Below are 21,960 nucleotides of genomic sequence, written 5' to 3' on the forward strand. Positions count from 1 at the left end.
GAGCATGTGTGTGTGAGCATGTCTGTGGGATTATGTCTGTGTGAACATGTGTGTGTGAGCATGTGTGTGTGAGCATGTCTGTGTGAGCATGTCTGTGTGAGCATGTGTGTGAGCATGTCTGTGAGCATGTCTGTGTGAGCATGTCTGTGTGAGCATGTCTGTGTGAGCATGTGTGTGAGCATGTCTGTGAGCATGTCTGTGTGAGCATGTCTGTGTGAGCATGTCTGTGTGAGCATGTGTGTGTGAACATGTGTGTGTGAGCATGTGTGTGTGAGCATGTCTGTGTGAGCATGTCTGTGTGAGCATGTCTGTGTGAGCATGTGTGTGTGAGCATGTCTGTGAGATTATGTCTGTGTGAGCATGTGTGTGTGAGCATGTGTGTGTGAGCATGTGTGTGTGAGCATGTGTCTGTGTGAGCATGTGTGTGTGAGCATGTGTGTGTGAACATGTGTGTGTGAGCATGTGTGTGTGAGCATGTGTGTGTGAGCATGTGTGTGTGAGCATGTCTGTGTGGAATAATCTTGATGGCATTGTGGTGACCCTGCCTGCTGTGTGGGGCCATTTCCAGGCGGCGATTCTGGAGTGTGAGAGTGGAGAGGGAGGTGAGCAGTGACAAGTGATCGCACATCACTGTCATACTGGCTCTGAGCTCGATGTGAGCTGCGTCCAACCCCATTATGAAAGATGGTCAGTACACAGGAGCTGTGTGTCAAAAGTTGCCTTTGTTAGCACATTTTATCACATAGCAGAAAGGCGGAAATAAGCACCAATTTCCCGGGAATCGCTTCTTATTGGGCATGTGATTCCAGCAGAAACTAGCCAACACGTGCCCTAAGGCACCAGGGTAAAATGATAAACTTGGGTACAGAGTCAAGATGGTTAAAGCTGCAGGCTCGGGGGAAAGGTGCTTATTGTGCAAGCATGAGGAGCTGAAGTCAAATTCCCAGCACCATGTAAAAGCCAGATGTGCATTGTAACCTTAGCGATGGGGAGGCAAAGACAGGATGATTCTGGGGCTCCCTAACTGGTCAGCCTAGTCAAAAGATGAACTCTAAGTTCAACGAGAGACTCTGTCTCAAAAAAATAAGGTAGGTCTGGTCATGCTGGCACACAGTTTTAACCCAGCCAGGGAAGGCAGAAACAGATGTATCCAAGACCAGCCTGGTCTATATAGTGAGTTCTAGGCCAGCCAGAGCCATATAACAAAACCTTGTCATGATGACGATGATGGTGGTGGTGATGGTGATGATGTCATGATGATGTCATGATGACAATGACGTGATGATACAATATGATGGTGGTGGTGGTGATGATGATGATGGTGATGGTCATGTGATGATGGTGGTGGTGGTGGTGATGATGATGGTGATGGTCATGTGATGATGGTGGTGGTGGTGGTGATGATGATGGTGATGGTCATGTGATGATGGTGGTGGTGGTGGTGATACCATCCTGATGATGATATGGATATTGATAGAGAAAGGCACCTGAATTGACCACTGGAGTCTACATGTATGTCCCACATACCCTAGCACACACATGTAAGCAGGGTTATGGAGCTGAAGATGCACAGGGATTGGAAGCTGCAGAAGCTCAAAGCTATAGACAGGCCACAAGAAAGTTGTGGAGATGAGGAACCTGCAAAGGACAGTCAGGAACAGGTCAGGAGGAGATGCATTGCCTCCTGAGTTACCTGAGTTACCACAGCTTGGATATACTTCAACTCACTCCAGACATATCTACAACAGTCCTTTACACATGTGTGGAGCAGTGTGACTCCAGGATAAGCCGTGTTTGTATCAGTGGATGTGTATGAGGATATATGAAGCTGCATGTAATTTTCTGTGAGCTTTCCTTTTCTTCATGAACCTCCTGTTCTCAGACAGATGCTTCTTGACATATGTAGCCAGATAAACACACCGTAGATAGAAAATGCATTGAAAACGGGGCTGAGACTAGGGCTGTGTGGCTCTAATGAGCTTCAAATTCACTACGTACCTGAGGATGACCTTGAACTCCTGATCCTTCTACATGCTGAGGTCACAGGCATGTGCTACCATAGTCAGTTTACCCGATGCTGGGGATGGAGCCATGCTATGCCAAGTGAGCCACATCTCCAGCTCCAGTCTTTGGAACTTGCTGTGTAGCTGAAGCTGGTCTTGAATTCTTTATCCCCCCCCCCCCACCATCCCTTAATGCTGAGATTACAAGCCATGGTGTGCCGTTAAGTAAGCTCTCCATACTCCTGACCAGAGTGATAACAAAACCGACCAAATGAACTTGGGGTGAAGGGGTTTATTCGGTTGTAGTTCCACGACCAGAGAGAGTTCCCAACTCTCACAGTGGGATATGACATCTGTAGACACAGTGTCACTTGACCTCTTGGGTCTCCAGCCAGCTCATTAGCAGTGCAGTTCAGTCACTATTGGAATAGCCGGAGAACACGTACTCAGACACCAGCTCCCCTGACCACATGCCTCAGCAGGAGCTGATCAGTAGGCATGGATCATAACACCGAGACTCATGATGATTCACAAGGGGCTCAGCAGTTAAAGTGCTCAATACCAAGTGTTAGCACTGGGTTAGGATCCCCAGAACCCACATAAATGCTGCATGGGTGTGGCAGCCCACCTGTAATTCCAACCTTGGAAGCCAGAGACAGGGCTTCCTCAGAGTAGGCTGGCTAGTGAGGCCGGCCATTGTCAGTGAGCTCTGGGTTTTATTAAGAGACCCTGCCTCAATGAATATAGTGGAAGAGTGATGGTTTGTATATGCTTGGTACAGGAAATGGCCCTATTAAGAGGTGTGACCTTGTTAGAGTAAGTGTTTCACTATGGGCATGGGCTTAAGACCCTCACCCTTGCTGCCTGGAAGTCAGTCAGAACTCTCAGCTCTGCCTGCACCATGTTTGCCTAGACTCTGACTTATTGATACTGGACTGAACCTCTGACCTGTAAGCCAGTCCCAATTAAATGTCGTTCTTTATAAAACTTGTCTTGATCATGATGTCTGTTCACAGCAGTAAAACCTTAACTAAAACAGAAGCTGGTACCAGGGACTGGGGTATTGTGATAGGCCTGACCATGATTTTGTTTGGAAGAATGTGAATTTTGGGACTTTGGATTTGGAAAGCAGTGGAATGCTTTAAGTAAGGCTAAGTGGGCTATCATAGGAGGAATATGGAAAGCTTTGTTACTGAGGGTGATTTAAATTGTGTGGACCTGGCCCAGGTTCTAGTGGATAATTTTAATAGGTGGTATAGAGACTATTTTTGTGGTATTTTGGGGAAGGATGTGGCTAGTTTGTGCCCTTGTCTGAAGAGTCTGCCTGAGGCTAAGGTGAGGCTAAGATTAATTGTAGTGACAAAGAAAGTCTTAGAAATGCCCATCATAGACTTTGTTCTCTGGTTAAGTCTCATGAAGAACATTTTAAACAAGCACAGCAAGCTGAGAAAGATAAAAATTTAAATATATGGTTCAAGTATTAAAATGGTGCCAGAGAGTGAAATGGAGCTGATCCTGAGTTCAAGGAGATAACAAATTAAAGGAGTGGGAATTTGGAGCAAGATTCTACCCAGCTAAGTTTTTTTCCAGGCTTGGTGGACCACACCTTTAATCTCAGGAGGCGAGGACTAGCAGCTCTCTGAGTTTAAGGCCAGCCTAGAACAAGTTCTAGGTGAAGAAAAACTTAAATCCAGGTTTGGTGGGTCACACCTTTAATCCCAGTGCTTAGGAGACAGGCATGCATATCTCTGAGTTAAAAGTCAGTCTACAGAGCAAGTAAGTTCTAGGACAGCCATGCTTAGGCAGAGAGGGAGTCAGGAAACAGAAAGCTGGTAATAGAATAAGGGGGAACCATGTTCCAGCCCCTGCAAGTAGCAGAACTTGGAAGCTTTGGCCACATGGCTCTGGCTTTAGAGTGAAAAACAGAAGAAACAACTGGAACAATTGATGCTGGTCAGCCAGAGCTAAGAAATTAGCAGTGATTAAGAAGAGACAAGCAATCTTCTGGGAGACAGAAATCTTCTGGGAATTGTTTTCTGAGAGTATAAGGAAGTTGTGCTCCAGAGATAGCCAAGGTTGTACCTCATGCTGCAAATGTACTTGGTAATATGTAAGAGTCACCCAGATGGTACTGGTTTTGAAGGCATGAAGGGGTCATAAAGAGAGCCTATGAGAGGCTATTGGTGAAGCCTAGTTGCAGCAGAAGACCCCAGTGTATTGGAGATGCCAGTACCATGGGATGATCACCAAGAACAGCAGCAGCAGTGGAGTGGATCAACCTGAGCTTAGAGAGCTACAGACAGCAGAGCTGGCTCCTTCCACCCAGAAGATCATGTGTGGATCCCAGACACTGGAACAAGAAGCTGTAACATTGAAGTTGCCTTAGACACACCAAGATATTAAAGATGCCAGAGCCGTGGGTTATCGGCCGAGGAAAGCTGGAACCAGCTCAGGAGAAAAAAGTTTGTTGCAGCCAACAAAGATTAAAAGGAGTCGGAGATCTGAAGACCGCTTTAACATCAGACATGGATATGCAGAGTTTGGAGTTTGCCCAGCTGGTTTCCTGTCTTGCCTTGGGGATTACAATTAAGCAATTGGATGAATCTCAGAAGAGACTTTGGACTTTCAACATTATTGAGACTGCTATAGACTATGGGGACATTTGAGATTGGGTTATATTTTTTATTATGCTATGTTTAGGTGTCACCCCATAGACTTCTATGTTTAAACAAGCCAGGGAATGGAATGTGATGGTTTGTATGTGCTTGACCCAGGAAGTGGCCCTATTAGGAGGTGTAGCCTTTTGGAGTATGTGTGTCACTGTGGGTGTGGGCTTAAGACCCTCACCCTAGCTGCCTGGAAGCTAGTCTTCCACTAGCAGCCTTCAGATGATGTGGAACTCTCAGCTCTGCCTGCACCATGCCTGTCTGGACTCTGCCATGCTCCTGCCTTGATGACACTGGATTGAACCTCTGACCTGTAAGCCAGCCCCAATTAAGTGCTGTTCTTTATAAGACTTGCCTTGGTCATGGTGTCTGTTCATAGCAGTAAAACCCTAACTAAGACAATTCTTGACATCAACTCCAAACCTCTTTATGGGCCCGCACCCATGTGCACCCCAACACATACAATCTGCACATGTGCATGCACACACACACACACACACACACACAGAGAGAGAGAGAGAGAGAGAGGAAAACAGGCATATACAACACACACAAGAAAAAAGGAAAAGCAACTGCAGCTTAGTCCTCTTGGCTCACAGTAAGGGCAGGGCAAGGTGTGGGTATGGGATTTGCCCAGTGTGTTTAGTTGCCATCCCTTGATGAACCTTCTAGAAGTCATAAGTGGTGCCATGTCTTTGTCTGCTCTGGGAAGATACTTCACCTGCAAGCACAGGGATATGTAACTAGCTGGTGGTGTGGCTCAGTGGAGCAAAGATTGGCCTAGCATATCAGAGGCCAAGGGTTCTATCCCCAGCACCGCCTAAAATGAGATGGTGAGGTGCACAGGCTGTCACGTAGCTACTGCGGAGGCTGGAATTCAAGCTCCTGTTTGGTTGCAGGCAGCTGCAGACCACCAAAGTTATACGTGACCCTGTCTCAAAACAACACAAGGACTCCACACAAGGACTCCAGCTCAGCACATTGACACACCTGGTGATGCACAGAGTCCCCAAATGAGTGGCACACTCTGCACATTCAACGTGTCCTACAGCCTCATGCATGCGGGAGGACATCATATTTCACTTCCGTGTTCTCTGGGGATGGCTGGGTCAGGCCTCCCAGGGCCCCTTTGCCTTTCTGTTTTTATTTTTTAGACAGGGTCTCACTGTGTAGCCCCAGTTGACCTGGAACCCACTGAAATCCTTCCTGCCTCTGCCTCCTAGGTGCAAGGATTAAAGACCTCTGTCTTTCCGGGTGGGTTGATGAGGTAGCCGGGAGCAGGCTGTGATAAACCAGACATCCAGGCAGTCAGAGCTGGACTCTCTGCCAAGCACTCACTGACTGGTTCCTCCTGGGAGGCTGAGAGGCTTGCAGGGTTGAGGAGAGGGCAGGCCAAGTGGCTCGCTTAATTAATTAGTCCTAATTGAGATATCTCTGCAAATACCCCTGTACTGAAGGTCATGGTTCATCGGCTTCCTGGGAAATCGGGCTGTCTATGTGTCTGAGCGCTGGAGAATAGCAAAAACCTTGTCCCTGCTTCTGGTAAGGACAGTGGTGTCTAGGGCCAGGCAACAGGGGTGGGGGGCAGGCTGAGATATCAGAAATCCAGTGGAGAAAGATGTCAGTAGGAAGATGGGGACAGGTAGAGACAGGGATGGAGACAGAGTCTGGTTTGAATCACAGGGAGAGAGAGACACAGGCAGGGAAACTGCACAAGAGGGAGGACCAGAAGTAGGGACAGATGGACTGGCAGTATGGGCAGACAAATGTCCCCTGCCTTTTCCTGCCTCGCTTTGCCTGGCCTTCTCATCTCCTGGGCACACGCCACCCCACCTGCTACCCGCCCTCCCTCCCTCCCTCCTGCAACAGCAGCAGCAGTGACAATCAAGCTGATTCCTCTTTGGCCCTGTCACCCTCCTCCCCTCTCCCTCCTCCCCTCTCCCTCCTCTCATCGTTCCCTGCAATCATCTCACTTGTTCAAAATGAGCCTCAGAGGCTGAAGCCAGACAGCTGTTCCATCCCGGAGCTGTGCCGGGCAGCCTCGGAATGGTGGGAGGCAAGGGGTGAGGGGCCCAGGGTGGACGGGAGATTAGGAATTCGGCTTCCATCTGACTGAGCCCCCACTGCCAGTCCTGGGAGGGGGCGTCCAGACATCCTGAACTGCCACCTGTCTTGGGTTCAGGTCTGATTTCTTCTGCACACATGGCCTCTTTCCCAGCACTGCATCAAGATTCCTGCTTGAGAGGCCTGGTGAGTGCTGAGTTCTAATCCCATCTCCACATCCTTGACTGCTACCAAGAGTCTGTGGTCCTAGGGACACACAGTCACAGACAGACAGCACTAACGAGACAGAGCAGAGCTAGGAATGTAGAGACAGGTAGATCCCTGGGCTCACTGGCCAGGGAGACCAGCCAAATCAGTCAGTTCAAGGTAAAAGATGGGAGACCTTGTCTCAGAAAACCATCAAGATGAGAGCCCATCGACCCTCACAGCAAAAGGCAAGAACCCAAGCCTACAGATTCTCCTGTGACCTTCACAGGTGTATTGTAGCATGAACCCCACCCCAAACCTCAAATAAAAATACATACATATGTACATACATACATGCATACATGGATACATACATACAAGTCATTTAAAAACAAGCAACTGGGTGTGCGCCTTTAATCCCAGCACTCAGGAGGCAGAGGCAGGTGGGTCTCTATGAATCCAAGGCCAGCCTGGTCTACAGAGTGAGTTCCAGGACAGCCAGACTACTCAGAGAAACCCTGTCTGGGAGTATAGACAGACAAGCATGTAAAGTTTGTCCTGAGGAATGACATCTGAGGCTGACTTCAGGCCTACCACACACACACACACACACACACACACACACACACGAGACCAATAATATCCAGAGATAGGAGTAAGAGACAGAAGCCAAAGACACGCATGAAGATAAGGCAGACATGAGCAAGACACACTAGATTGGGACACACAGGGGAATCTGACAGACACAAACATCCCCAGATAGAGTCACACACAGTCAGTCAACAAACATTCACAAAGAATTTACAACGCTTAATGGACACACAATGAATACAAAGAGAAAGAAAAACAGTCAATGGACCAGGCTGGACGGCAAGGGCAGATAGTCCCAGATACTAGGCTTCGATCTCCAGGAGCCTCAGAATGAGAGAGATGTGAGGTGGGCAGAGTCCCACTGCTCCTACAGTGGGGTGCGGGGTGGAAACAGGAATCCAGGGTCTCGCTGTGTAGCCCAGCTGGCTGGAAACGTACAGATGACTTTGACTCACCTCCCAGTGCTGGGACTAAAGGGTACACCACCAACCTGGCTACTCTTGCCGAGGACCATCTGAAATTCAGATCCAGGGCTTCCGCCCTCTTCTGGCCTCCATGGGCATTGCACAAGGGTGACGCACAAAACATTCAGGCAAAATATCCACACATAAAAACAATAAATGAATAAAATATTCAAAAATACTTAAAACTTTAACACGTTTTTTAAAGCAAACAAACAAAAATGTATTCTTTAAAAGGGAGGTAATGGTGGGAAGAACTAGGAGGAGAGGAGGGAGGGGAAGTGTGGTCGGGATGTAAATTATTTATTTAAAGAGGAGGTAATGGGCAGAGACGGTGGTCTCCTGAAGTGCACATGTGTGCATGGTACATGTGTGTATGGTACATGTGTGCATGGTACATGTGTGCATGGTATATGTGTATATGGTACATGTGTGTATGGCACATGTGTGCATGGTACATGTGTGTATGGCACATGTGTACATGGCACATGTGTGTATGGTACATGTGTGTATGTCACATGTGTGCATGGTACATGTGTGCATGGTACATGTGTGCATGGTACATGTGTGTATGGTACATGTGTGCATGGTACGTGTGTGCATGGTACATGTGTGCATGGTACATGTGTGCATGGCACATGTGTGTATGGCACATGTGTGTATGGCACATGTGTGCATGGTACATGTGTGTATGGTACATGTGTGCATGGTACATGTGTGCATGGTACATGTGTGTATGGTACATGTGTGCATGGCACATGTGTGCATGGTACATGTGTGTATGGTACATGTGTGCATGGTACCTGTGTGCATGGTACATGTGTGCATGGTACATGTGTGCACTTCCCATTTTCCACCCCAAACCACTTTCTTTTCTTTCGTCTATTTTATTTTGTATCTTTGAGAGGGGGTTTCACTATGTAGCCCAGGCAGGCCTGGAACTCGACAAACGTAGCTTGTAACTCACAGAGATCCTCCTGCCTCTGCCTCCCAAATCCTGGGATTAATGACATGCTCCTGGCCCTGGAGAAGTAGACAAGAAAAACAAAGAGAAGACAGGAGAGGCACACAGGTAGATCCTCCCACGCACAGACAGACAGACAGACATCACATCAATCTCACAAACTGCCTCAGCCTCTCACAGGCCCACCCCAGCCAGGTAGGTGTGTGTATTCTTGCTTCCTTCTTCCAGAACCTACAACAGGGAAACCATGCTACCAGGCTCTGCTGCAGCTACATTTCTCCTTCCCCCCACTTCCCATCTTCCCACCCTCTCTCCCTTTTGTTTGTTGAGACAGGGTCTTATGTAGTTCAGACTGGTCTTTAAATTCTGTGTCGAGGGTGGCCTTAAACTTCTGAACCTCCTAATTGCTGGAAATTCAGATGTGTGCTGTCTGTAGCTCTAGGTGGATTTTTAAACCATTGATCTATTGAAACTCACCATGAACAGCCTTGTCTTCCTTTCTTGCACCAGGATCCCACCTGAAGATAATCAAGATAGACCTCACTGAGTTCTTTGGGGTGTCCACACAGGTCCCAGAGCCTCTGCTTGGAATTTTCTCAGTTCACATAAAGGTGAGGTTACCCCTCACTTCTAAGCCTTTCTTCTTGGCTCCCCTTCACTCAGATGATTTCTTCCAGGTTTCACATCTCAGTTCATGGGCTGGAGATATGGCTCAAGGTGTTTGCTACTCAAGCGTGAGGACATGAGTTCAAATCCCCAGCACACACACAAACATGGGCATGGCAGTGTCCGTTTGTAATCTCAGTGTTTCAAGGGTGCAATAGGAGGTGGATATGGAAGAATTCCCAGAAGCTTGTGGGGTAGCTGTTCTAGAATATTCAGTAGTGAACAATAAGGAGACCCTCCCTCAAACAAAATGGAATGCAAGGAGCAATACTGGAGGTGTCTTTTCACCTCCACATGTGTTGTGTCATGAGTAGGCCTACACACACACACACACACACACACACACACACACACACACGACTCACTTTGGGAAATGAAGGTGGTGTAGTGTTTGCCAGAAAACACTATGGAGGCCAACAAAACAAGAACAACAAAATTTTTAATTTAGGCATCGATACCACTAGAAAACCCAGTTACACCAGGACTAGATTCATTATGTATCCTCTGTCACCACAGCATTCCAGAATGCCATGTCATAAGGGCTGCAGATCTGATAGTGGAGACCCTGGAGAATGTGCAAGCCTGCCCTCCCCTTTCCCTCCCTCCTTGCTTTCTTCCTTCTCCTCTTGAGACAGGGTCTTGCTGTGAAACCAGGCTGGGCATGAACCTGTAATACTCCAGCCCTGTACATCATCATTTGTGGACACCCCTATTTTTAACAGTGTTGGGAATGGAACCCAGAGCCTACAGCATCCTGTTTCTGTGCTCTGCTGTTGAGCTGCCCCAACAGCTCTTCACCGGGGGATTCTAGGCAGGGGCTCCACGACTGAGCCATGCATTGGTCTCCAGTTGCTGGAACTGTTTGGGAAGGATTGGGAGGTCTTGTTTTCTCTGTCTGCACTGTGTGAATCAGATGTGAGCTCTCAGCTATTGCTCCAGTGCCATGCCTGACTACCACTGTGCCTCTCATCATGATGATCATAGACTAACTCTCTGAAATTCTAAGCAAGCCCCCACTTAAATGCTTTCTCTTACAAGTTGCCTTGATCTTCACAGTGATAGAACAGTAACTAAGACACGGGGATTCTAGGCTGGGGCCCTACCACTGAGCCATGCTCCTTGCCCTTACTCATTTCCTCTCTGCTATTTAGCATCCTTTCTACTACAAAGCAGCTGGTTCATGTCCCCCATTCTCTCTCATATCTTAAGGATATGAGCAGAATCAAGCAGCCCAGGACTAGACCATGCTTAAAGCAGATCAGCTCCACCATCTCCCTGTCTCTCCACCTCTTTGGCATTACATTCAATTCCCATCATTGCCCTACTGGGACAGTGTGGTCCCCTTTGTCATGCTTTCCTGAGCCCCAACCTGAACCCAGAAGCCTCAGGAGGAAACCTCTAACCCTGAGTAAAGCCTCCTTCCTCCCCTACTCAGAACCCTCTCATTTGGTCACTCATGTAGTCTCCTATCAAGTGTTTATTGAACACTTACTACGGGCTGCTGGGCTAGTGCTGGGACTTCCATCAAGGCTCAGCAGCTAAAGGCGCTGCCCCCAATCCTGACAACTTGAGTTTAATCCCCAGGGCCCACATGGTAGGAAGAAAGACACAACTTCTCACAAGTTATCATCTGATTCTATAGACAAATCGTGGTACACACACACTCATACACCTTACATACAATGTCTAAGGATGTGATGTGGCTCCTGTTACCCCTGCTCTCACTTCCTCTTACTCTCCCTGACACCCACTTTGTTCCAGCCACACTGGCTCTCTTGGTGTCTATCCAACATTTCAAGCATATCCTTGTCTTAGGACTTTATTCTTGCTACTCCCTCTAACCCAGTGCTTTTCTTCTAAATAGCTTGCCTCAATCCCTTCTGATTTTGCACAGATGTCAATGACTCCAAGAGGCCCCTCAAACCAAAAATAACATGTGCATGTCATGTGGTGCTTATGTGGAAGTCAAAGGGCAACTTGCAGGAATTGGTTTCCTCCTTCTACCATGAGGTCCTGCTGTTGAACTCAGGTCATCAGCTTGGTGATGACCACCTTCATCCACTGAGCCATGTAGTGTCACTGGCCCTGTTCTATGTTTCTTGATATAACACTCCCAGCTGCCTACCATAGAGTTATCAATGTATCTGATACTGCCCTGTTTAGCGTGTCAGTCTGTCATAGGAAAAGTAAGCATGCTCACATGTGTGTGTATGCATGCATGTGTGTGCATGCTGTGGTACTGGAGATGGATCCAGGGGTCTTGTGTATGCTAAGTAAGTGATATACTATTGAGTCATATCCTCAGTCCAAAATTGAGTTAATGAATGAAGTCTTTCTTCCTCCTTCCCTACGTCTGAAATCCCTAAAACTACAATACCCGGTTCTCTTGCAGCTACATTCCTCCCTATTTAACTCCCTCTCATCTCCTTTCTTGTTTCCTTCCTTGCTTGCTTGCTTCCTTTTAGACAGGTTCTCATATAGCTCAGGCTAGCCTTAAACTTGCTGTATAACTAATGATGACCTTGAACTTCTGATTCTCCTGCCTCTATCTCTGAGTCATGGGATTCCAGTCATGTGCCATCATGCCCAGTCTATTCAGTGTGGGAGAACCTGGGTCTACAACCTGGGTTTCTGTAGAGGCAAAGCAAGCACTCTACTGTCTGAGCCCCAGCCACAACTGCAGTCTCTAAGAACTCGAATTTGGGTTGAGAGGAGAGCTTGGCAGAGTAGGCAGAGTAGCTCTGGATAGCCCCCAGCCCTGCTTCCTCAGTCATGGGCCCTGTGACTCCCTTGACCATGTGGACTGTGATCAGTAGAAATCTATGCCCTATAAGGCAAAAGCTTTAGAAGTTGTGCCCCCTCCTCGGGGTCCTGCTTCCATGATGGATAGCATCCATCATTTTGGGTTCCAGGAGACCACCTGGGACAGAACTCTCCCACCAGAGCCAGCATAAATGGAGACATCTCATAAGGAAGGAATAAATCCAATCTGAGCTCAGTGGCTGAGTGATGGGGTGCTGGTTACTATGGAATTGCAGGACATCTCTAGACTGGTTTTAGGGACTTACACCTCCTGTGAAACTGTCAAGAAAGTCCATAGATGCTGGACATCTTCAGTACCCAAAGAGCCTTCTTTCGACTCCTGCTGAGAGCCTCCCTTTTCTTCTTGGGGGCAAAGGGTCCTCCTTGAATGCAACCCTTTATTGATATCCCCTTCTGTCCTTCGGCTCTTCAAAGGCAGAAATGGGGCCAGTTAGATGACTCAGGGTAAATGATGCTTGCTGTCAAGCATTGTGTATGGCAGAAGGACAGACTGACTTCTTCAAGCTGTCCTGTGATTTACACACACACACACATGCACACACACACATACGCATACCACACATACACACACATACGCATACATACAGACACACACACTCACACACACTGTTCACATAGACAACAAATAAAAACATAATAAAACAATAAAAGTGAAACACAACAGGCTGGGTGTGGTGGCACATGCCTTTAGTCCCTGCACTCCAGAGGCAGAGGCAGGCAGATCTACAGAGAGAGTTTCAAGACAGCCAGAGCTACACACAGACAGCCTGTCTTGAAAAATAAACAAATATAAATAAATAAATCACAACAGTGTGGGTGAATCTTGAGAAATAACATCTGAGGATGACTGCTAGCTTAAACACGCAGACACACACACACACACACACATGCATGCATGCTCACACACAGGTGCACTCGGAGAGGAAGGGGATCAGACTAGAACAGAACATACAAGATGCAGGTAGTTCACGCCAAGCCTTTCATGACAGCAGCCATTGACAACAGAGATGTCAGCTTTGAGCCTGAGTCTGGATTTATGGTCCCTAGGTGAGGAGCCATTCGGCTCAAGGCTCCTATCTCCCAGGGATGGTTTATGGCTGGGAGTCAGCCAAAGGAAGTGGGTGGGGGAGCTTCCCTCCTTCACAGAGATAGTTTATGAGCACAAGGCTATGTTGCTTCTGTGTATTGGGAGGCTGTGGAGGAGGTAGGACCCACAGAAAAGCCCACCCCACATCTGGGCTCACTGTCACACCACTGAGGCACAGCTTAGGAATCCCCACTGTGTGTGCATTTGCCCTCTTAGCCTCCCCCTCTTTGGGTTCTACTCCTTTCCCACAACCCATTACTGAGCACCTACTGTGTGTTTTCAGGTTTTCCCCCAAACCCTTGGGTGGAAAGATGACAGATGGATGAACAGAGAAATAAAGGATAAAGGGGGGGGGGGGAGAAAGACATACGGTGTGATGGGGAGAAGGCAATATGGCTCTAAAGATGGATGGATAAGGAATGGGGACCAACCTCCATTATCCACAACAGTTCAGTGGGGTAGGAATGAACATTCCTGAGCTGGCAAGGTGGCTCAGTTGGTGAAGTCACCCGATGTCAACCCCGATGGCCTCACCTCGCTCTCCAGAATCCGCATGCAGGAGGAAGAGAACTGACGTTGTCCTCTGACCTCTACATGTGCTCTGAAGCACACAGATACTCACTCCAAGAGAAACACAAACTAAGTAAATAGGTCTTTGCTTTTGTTTGTTTGTTTGGATTGGTTTGGTTTGGGTTGGTTTGATTTGGTTGGTTGGTTTGGTTTGGTTTGGTTTGGTTTGGTTGATTTTTCAAGACAGGGTTTCTCTGTGTAACCCTGGCTCTACTGGAACTTTGTCTATAGACCAAGCTAGCCTCAAACTCAGAGATTCCGCCTGCCTCTGCCTCCAGAGGGTTGGAATTAAAGGTATGTGCCACCACTGCCTGGCTTAATAAATGCAATTTTAAAAAGAATTATTATTCTCATTTTATAGACAAATTGATTTTTAAAACTTGAAAAATATGTTTAATCTTAATGTGTGTCTGTGTATGCGAGTGTGACAGATAATGTGTGTATGTATAATCATGTATGTGCAGGAGCACTCATGTTATGGTGCACATGTGGAGCTCAGGGGACAATCTCAAGTGTCTGTCCTTGTATTTTTACTTCTTCACCACTGTACATGCTAGACTAGCTGGACCCCGACCCTCCAGGGATTCTCCAGTCTCCATAGGTGTGCTGGTATTACATGCATGCACTACCGTGTTCAACATTACTGGGCTCCGGGGTTTAACTAAGCTCGCTCCCCACATTTGCAAGACAGATGCTGTACCCATTCAGCCACCTCTTCAGCCCTTAAAAAAAAAAAAAACCTCCTTCTAAACTCACTGTACACTTGCCTGTGATAGATATCCAATGTGCACCCAGCCATTCATGGCAAATATTTATTGTGGTGCAGCAATGAGTAAAACACGGGCTTCCTTTTAGGTATTGTTGGTTGTCTTTGTGGTGCTGAAACTGAACGCAAGGCTGAGCACCAGGAAAGGACTCGAGCCTGAGCTCCAACACCAGTCTCCGCTTGGATCTTCCGGTCTCATGGAGACCCGGAATTCTCTTACTTAATAAGGAAACTGGTGTTGAGGAAGGTTCAGTGATTTTCCCGAAGGTCATGTGGTCTGTCAAGTTGTGGGGCCAGAATTAAAGCTCACACACATATCCAAATCTAAAGCCTACCACTGGCAGAGCATATATTCTGAAAGACCCAGGGCAGGGAGGTTTGTTCCAGTGCAGACACGCTTGCATAGAAGAGGCAACTGGTAGTTTTGTTAAATAAATTCAATTAAATGAATAAAGGGATGAATTAATGAGCTGAGAGATGTTGAAAGTACAAATTTGTGGACAGTAGATTAACAGATGATTAAATGCTGTATAATGGATGGAAAGAGGGATTGGAGGATGCGAGTGAGAGAGAGAGAGAGAGAGAGAGACAGACAGACAGACAGACAGACAGACAGACAGAGGCAGGTGCAAGAATGAAGGGATGGAAAAATGAAAAGATGAGTAGATGAACACATGGACAGACGGAAGGACAGAGAATGGATGTGAGGTTGATAGATAAAATGACAGATGGCTGGCTGGAAGGAAAGGTGGCAGGCTGTCCAGCTGATGAATGAATAGAAAGAAAAATGGATGGAAGGGTGGATAAATGGATGAATAGAAAGATGGATGAAATGATAGCAGAGTGGATGAGTGGTTAGAAGGATGGATGAGTGAATGAGAAGTGAATAGAGTGATAGATGGATGGGTAGATGGATGGATGGACGGACAGACAGATAAGCAGATGAATGGATAGATGGATGGATGGACAAAGAGTGGATGGGCAGATGGATGAGCAGATGGATGGATGGATGAATGGATGGATGGATGGATGGATGGATGGATGGATGGATGGTCAAAGAGTGGATGGTGGAAGGACAGATGGGGAATCTAAAGCGGTCTCTGTGACACAGGACTTATAACTGACTTTCTCAGTGGCAGTGGCTTGGAATGCTGCTGTCACCTGCCAGAGTTAAAGAACAAGTTGGAGGAATTTAGATTCTATACAGACCTAAATAACCTCCTTTGTTTTTTATTTTTCTCTCCTTTCATTTTTGCATGTGTGTGGATGTTTTGCCTACACGTATGGTTGTGTACCAAATGCATGCCTCCTGCCCTCAAGGGTCAGAAGCAGCCATTGGTTGCCCTGGAATTGAAATTACAGACAATTGTGAGCTACCAAGTGGGTCCTGGTAGTTGACTGAACTTGTTGCTCTTCATGACAAGCTAACCCTCCAGCCTCCAACTCTCCCTCCTTGAGAATGAGACCTGGAACTTGTGGCTACTCCCCTGCCTCACCCTCCCAATTGCTGGGATTACAGTAGTTAGGAGTCTCCCAATTCCGAGACCCTTATGCCACAGTCACCCCCAGGCGTCACCCTAACAGCTCTGGCAGCTCATGCTGTTGAGCACTTTGGCAAGTCATAGGAGACTGCAGGCTGGGGCAGGGACAGTCAGGCGCAGGGGAATTCTATGCCAAGGTACCATTAGCTACAGAGGAGTCAAGTCTGTCTTAGTTCACAAACATCCCCCCAGCTTATAGAACACACAATTCATGAAAAGCAACACATATGTATAGCAGCTGAGCATACACAAACATATGCATGTATAAACACAAGCATACAAAATTCAGTGTATGAACACACAAAATCATAACTGAAGGCTGGGTTAAGTCATTTGCCACCACGCCTGGAGACCTGAGCTGGATCCCTGGGACGCAGATGGTGGAAAAGGAGAACTGACTCCTGCAAGTTGTCCTCTGATCTTCACATGTGCACTATGGAGTGCATGCGTGTGCACACTTGTGCAAAAATCATAACTCAGACATTCTTACAAACCCTGAACATGTCCCCCAGATCTGTCAAAGACCCTTGTACACAGACACTTTCACACAGCACACGGACGCTCACACAGACTTTCACACAGAAAAGGTGATTTTTGCCTTGTGGTTTCAGTGACACCATCAGTGTCCCCCTGTGACAGCAACACTCGGAAGGCTCTGTTACACCCATACATTCAAACTCATGTGACATAATGAACCCACCCACAGTCAGATAAACAACTGCAGACAGACACACGGTCAGACACATGACCATCTAGAAACAATCACACAGGGACACACCCACACTGAGAACACACCAGCACCTTCATGTCAGAGACTGAAGTTTCTCTTCACTGCCTACTCCCAACCCCCAAACCACAGGCTCAGACAGACACAACAAGATATACTTAAGCAATGACACTTGATGTCAGACACAGAAAAGACACCGTATTTCAAAGAACTGCAAGTCTGAGGACCTGGGCTGAAAGCTTGCTTTTGTGTCAATTATGATATGTCCCCTGGCCCCAGGGGCTGGGCCATGCTCCGGCCTCAGTGAGTTGCTATCCCCACCCTTCACACCCCCAGCTGTAGCTTTAGCCAGGAGGAGAGGGGCATTATGGGTGCACAAGAAGCTGTGGAGGTTGTAACAATACGAAAGAGAGGGGATCAGAGGTGTGGAATTGCGGGGAATCCCAAAAAAGACTGCAGATCAGAGGGGCTCCCATAGAGACAGGAGCAGGGCATGAGATAAGTTTGCAACAGAAGAGCATCTTCTCCTGTCAACAGGACAGAGCCACCATGATTAATGGGACTGCGTGTGCCCCTCTCCTTCCCAGGGAACAACCAGCAGGGGAGAGAAGCGCGGGGGGGGGGTGATAAAACAGAAGGGAGGCTGAGGAGCTTCTGCCCGGGTTTGATCTGATGCGCCCCCCCCCCTCCAAAGGTGAGGAGTTAGGGAAATCAATATTCAGTACTCCAGGAGACAAATCATGGGGAGACGCTGGTACCAGGTGCAGGGGAAAGAGAGAGCCAGGCAGAAAAAGAAAAAGAAAGCACCAAGTCAGAAAGAAAGACAGAAACAGAAGGGAGGGGGGAGAGACTCAGGGTAGGAAAGACAGAAAACACTACTAAGCGACACTTAGACACGAGCAGAGTCCCACAGGCTGAAGATATATGGAGACTTCGAGATGTGCCCTAATCACTCCAATCTAGCAGAACACCCTCTTGGCTCCCCCAAACTGCCCAGCTCCGCCCCACTCTGCCGGGATCTGGTTCAATTCCGCAGCCCTGCCGCCTCCGCCTGGGGCTGAAGCCAGCTTGGTACCCCGGTGGCACTAGCAGGTCCCATCGGAGAAGACGCTAGCCCAGCAAATGCAATCATCAAACCTAGAGCTATGCCCGGCGCGGGGCTCCCTTGTGCCTCGGGGTCCAGCCCGGGACCCCCAAGAGACCACGTCCCCTCGAGATGACACCCCCGCCTGTACACGGAATTCTGTCACTTTGGGGTTGTAAGGGTCCCTTTCCCAGGAGCTACCACGGGGGTCTGTGGGCACCACGCCCCCCCCCCAGCCGGAGCGCCCCCCAGCCGGCTGGCTACTTACGATTTTCTCTGAGGAGCCCGCGCGGGACACGGTGCTGTTGAGTCCCACGAGCGAGGGCAGCGTCTGCGACATCCAGTTAGTGACCATGGCCATGGTGCTCAGCACCGCCCCGATCTTGAGCAGCGGCACCGACATCGCGCCCCTCGCCTCATGCCCCGCGCCACCACCCCAAAAAAAAAAGCAGGTGTTCCGTCCCCTTTGCTCGGCACTCAAGCTGTCGCTTACCCACCCCAGTGGGGTGAAGGGGTGAGGGGTCCCGATAGCGAGATGACCAGATCCAAGGGGGCGGTGGCCGGTGGGATGGGGATGGGGTGACACTGGGGACGCGCGTGGCTGCGGCTCCGCGGCTCGCGGGCTCAGCTTTATAAGGCGCCGGCTCGGCCACCCCCTCCCGCGCCACCGCCGGGCACTTCCAGCCGCCGTGACGTCACGGCTCCGGCCCTAGAGCCAGTGGGGCTGGGGGGGAGAATGGGGGTGCACCCCCCGCCCCCATCCCCCCGCAGAGCCTCCAGCGAACCTTCCCCCACCTGCAGAAGTGGGGACATCCCCTGCCAGCGACACCCTCGCCACCCCCACCCCCCGCTGCCGCGGCATCCCCGGCCCCGCCCCCCAGTCTCTTCCTCCATCCTCGCTCGAGTCCCCTCTGTATCCTAGTGGTGATCCCCGGGCTCCCCTGCACGCAACATCCCCTCTCCAAAACCCCTATGTTTCAGGCCGAAAAGAAAAATCCTGCCCACACCTTCCACCCAAAACTGACAGGGGGTGGAAGTCGGATGTCTCCACCCACCTGCTCGGTCGGGTGCAGAGCCCGGTCCCGAGCCCGCGACGAACCGAGAGCAGTGCGGGACGGACTTCAGTGCTCTCCCGAGCTCCGAGACTCTTTTCTCCTGGCTTCCCTGGTCCCCAGATCATCCTGAAGGGGATCCTTCTGTGGATTCGGGACCAGGGAAGCCCAGGGTGGCGGGCACAGACTCTGGAGTGCGGGTGACTTGGGGAGTGGGAGGGTTTCCCCTGTGCATCCGAAGGCGGCGGTGCCACGGGACTGTCGCGAACCCAGACAGTTCTTTTTGCAGACAAGTCCCAAGGCACGATTTGACTCACAACTTGAACTTGGGGTGGGAGGCGGGGAACTTGTACCTCGGGTCTCCTCCAGCCCCAGGGACCTGCACTAGGCTGGTCCCCTGGTGAGGGAGGTTGGAAAGCGCAGCGGGCGGCGGGGCAGGCGAGGAGCGCCCGTGCGGTCGCCTCTCCTTCGGTTTTGCACAGTTTTGCACTCACGCCCCCTCCTGGCGTCCCCGCATCACCTCCCGCCGCCGCCGCCGCCGTCGCCCTCGGCCGGCGGCCGCCGCCGTCTGGAGGCGGCGATGACTCAGGCCTTTACCGCGCCGGCCGCTTGCGGAGCCGGAAGCGCCCAACCTTGGGGTGCTGGGGGGTCCTGAACAGTCTCCACTCCACTGCGAGGCACGTTCTGCACTTACGTGACCTCCAGCAATAGCTATTCCGGTCTGTCTCAGTTTCCTCATCTGTAAAGTGGTTTTGGGGACCTGATGGGTCAGGTATGGCAGTAGCCTGCCCGCTCAACTGCAGACCAAAGCTCAAGAACAATGCACTATGAAGACAGACAGGGACTTAAGGGAGGACTGGGAATATGGCTCAGTGGGAGAGGCTTGCCTAACACCTCTGAAGCCCTGGGGTCCACCCCAACCATCATCAAAAACGGCGCGGGGGTTGGGGGTGGGGCGAGCGATGGTTCAGTGTGTAAAAGAAATTACCACAAAGCCTGGCAACCTGAGTTGGATCTCTAAAGATTCGTGAAAAGAAAGGCGATAACGACTCCCCTAAAGTGTCCTCTGACCTCCACTTGAAGGCTGCGACCACGCAGCCACCCCTCTTGCCTCGTTAGCACATTAAATAAGGTAAAAAGAAATTTGATTGACATAGGAAACAAAGGGAGTGGGTGGAGGAAAGAATAGTAGATTGTGTGAGACCTGTGTGCAGAGGCCAGAGGTATACAATGGAGTGTCTTCCTCAGTGCCTCTCTGCCTATTAATTAGCTTTATTTAGTCTTTTCAGTAAGTTAGTTTTGAGACACAGTTTCACTGTGTAGCTCTGGCTCAGACTAAAGGCATGGGGCTACCGCACCGGCCTCCACCTTAATTTTTGACAAGGTCTCTCACTGAACTTGGAGCCCCCTGATTTGGCTAAGCTGGCCAGACTCCCCAGAGAGCCCGTCTCAGCCTCCCCACGGACCGCGTGCAGGCATGCCACATCTGACTTCTGATTTAGATGTTGGGGATCTGAACTCATACTTGAATGGCATGTGTCCAGGAAATCTTTTAAACACGGTGACAGGGAAGGTAACTGTGAAGCCACATCAGATGGTGAAGGAAGGGGCCATTCCAGCACCAGGAGATTTTCAGACGGTGGGGGAACAGCAGCGCAGAGCGCCTGGGGCAGGCAGAGACCACTCGGTCTGGAACGTGCTGTTTAGTCAAGAAAGGAGGACCCTACTGTGGTTTAAAACCAGATCCGTCTGACATCAGACTCTAAGATCACTGAGCTGGGGTGGGCCTCCACAATGACAGACTTTCTCAGCTCCTCACCTTGAGTGCTAAGAAACAGGCCTACCAGCCAGCTTCTGTAAGGACTGTGAGCACAAGGCACTCCCCTCCCCCCTCCTCCCTCCTAAATTCTTCTCACTGAAGAGGGCAATAGCCAGATTGCCCAGTGGATAAAGATAAAAGCCCCAAATCCTGAGTTTGATCAACAGGGTACATGTGTTGGAAGGAGAGAACTGACTCCCTCCAATTATCACCTGATCTTCACATGACACTTGCCATAGCTCAAGCACATGAGCACACACACACACACACACACACACACACACACACGCACGTAATTCATTTCCTAGTTCTATCCCTGTCTCTCTACCTTCTCCACCCTAAATATCTAGATCTTTCCATCTGCCCTTCTCCCTGTTTCTGCACATTTATTTTGTCTCATCTCTCTTCCTGTCTCAGGACCTTTGTGTTTGCTGTCCCTGGTAGCTGACAAACATTTTGCTGCAGAAACCCAGGCGGCCCGCTTGCATCTCTTACTTAAGTCTCTGTCCTGGTGGGGGTGAGCAACATGCCCTCTCCTCCAGAAAACTGTATTTCTAGACCTCTTTGTCCACTGGCTTCTTGTTAAGCTTAAGCCTTGGGAAGGAACAGAGACAGGGGGGTTATCACTTCCTTTTCTTTCTGCTTGGACTGGGACTGGGGCTTTTTCTTCTTCCTCATCCTCCTCTCTCCTCCTCCTTCAATTTTTCTAACTACATTTACTTACTTATGTTTGTGGTGGGGCACAGAAGTCAGAGCACAACTTGTGGGAGTTCTTCTCTCTTCTACAGTGTGGGTCCTAGAACACGTGTGAACGCCAGGAAAGAGCATCAGGTATCCTTTCTGACTCTCCACATATTCCTCGAGGCACAGTCTCTACCTGAACCTACAGC

The 21,960-nt window shown here is 49.4% G+C and overlaps 1 protein-coding gene across 3 annotated transcripts in view; it reads right to left on the reverse strand.

Annotated features, from left to right (window-relative positions):
• The window catches only part of OLFM2 (olfactomedin 2), a gene marked incomplete at both ends in the record, with an annotated part of 76,971 nt that overhangs the window by 38,880 nt on the left and 16,131 nt on the right, over positions 1-21,960 (reverse strand). The window contains one exon of one of the 3 annotated variants that reach the window (XM_080930263.1): positions 19,946-19,990. The exons of 1 other annotated variant lie outside the window; for it this stretch is intronic. In XM_080930263.1, coding sequence (XP_080786389.1) covers positions 19,946-19,990 — 45 coding nt within the window. Of the gene's footprint in view, positions 1-18,467; positions 18,603-19,945; positions 19,991-21,960 lie in introns of those variants that run through there. One more of the 3 variants, XM_080930261.1, reaches the window with a different exon arrangement.

The sequence above is a fragment of the Micromys minutus genome (genome assembly GCF_963924665.1).
Source record: "Micromys minutus genome assembly, chromosome: 16".
NCBI lineage: Eukaryota > Metazoa > Chordata > Mammalia > Rodentia > Muridae > Micromys > Micromys minutus.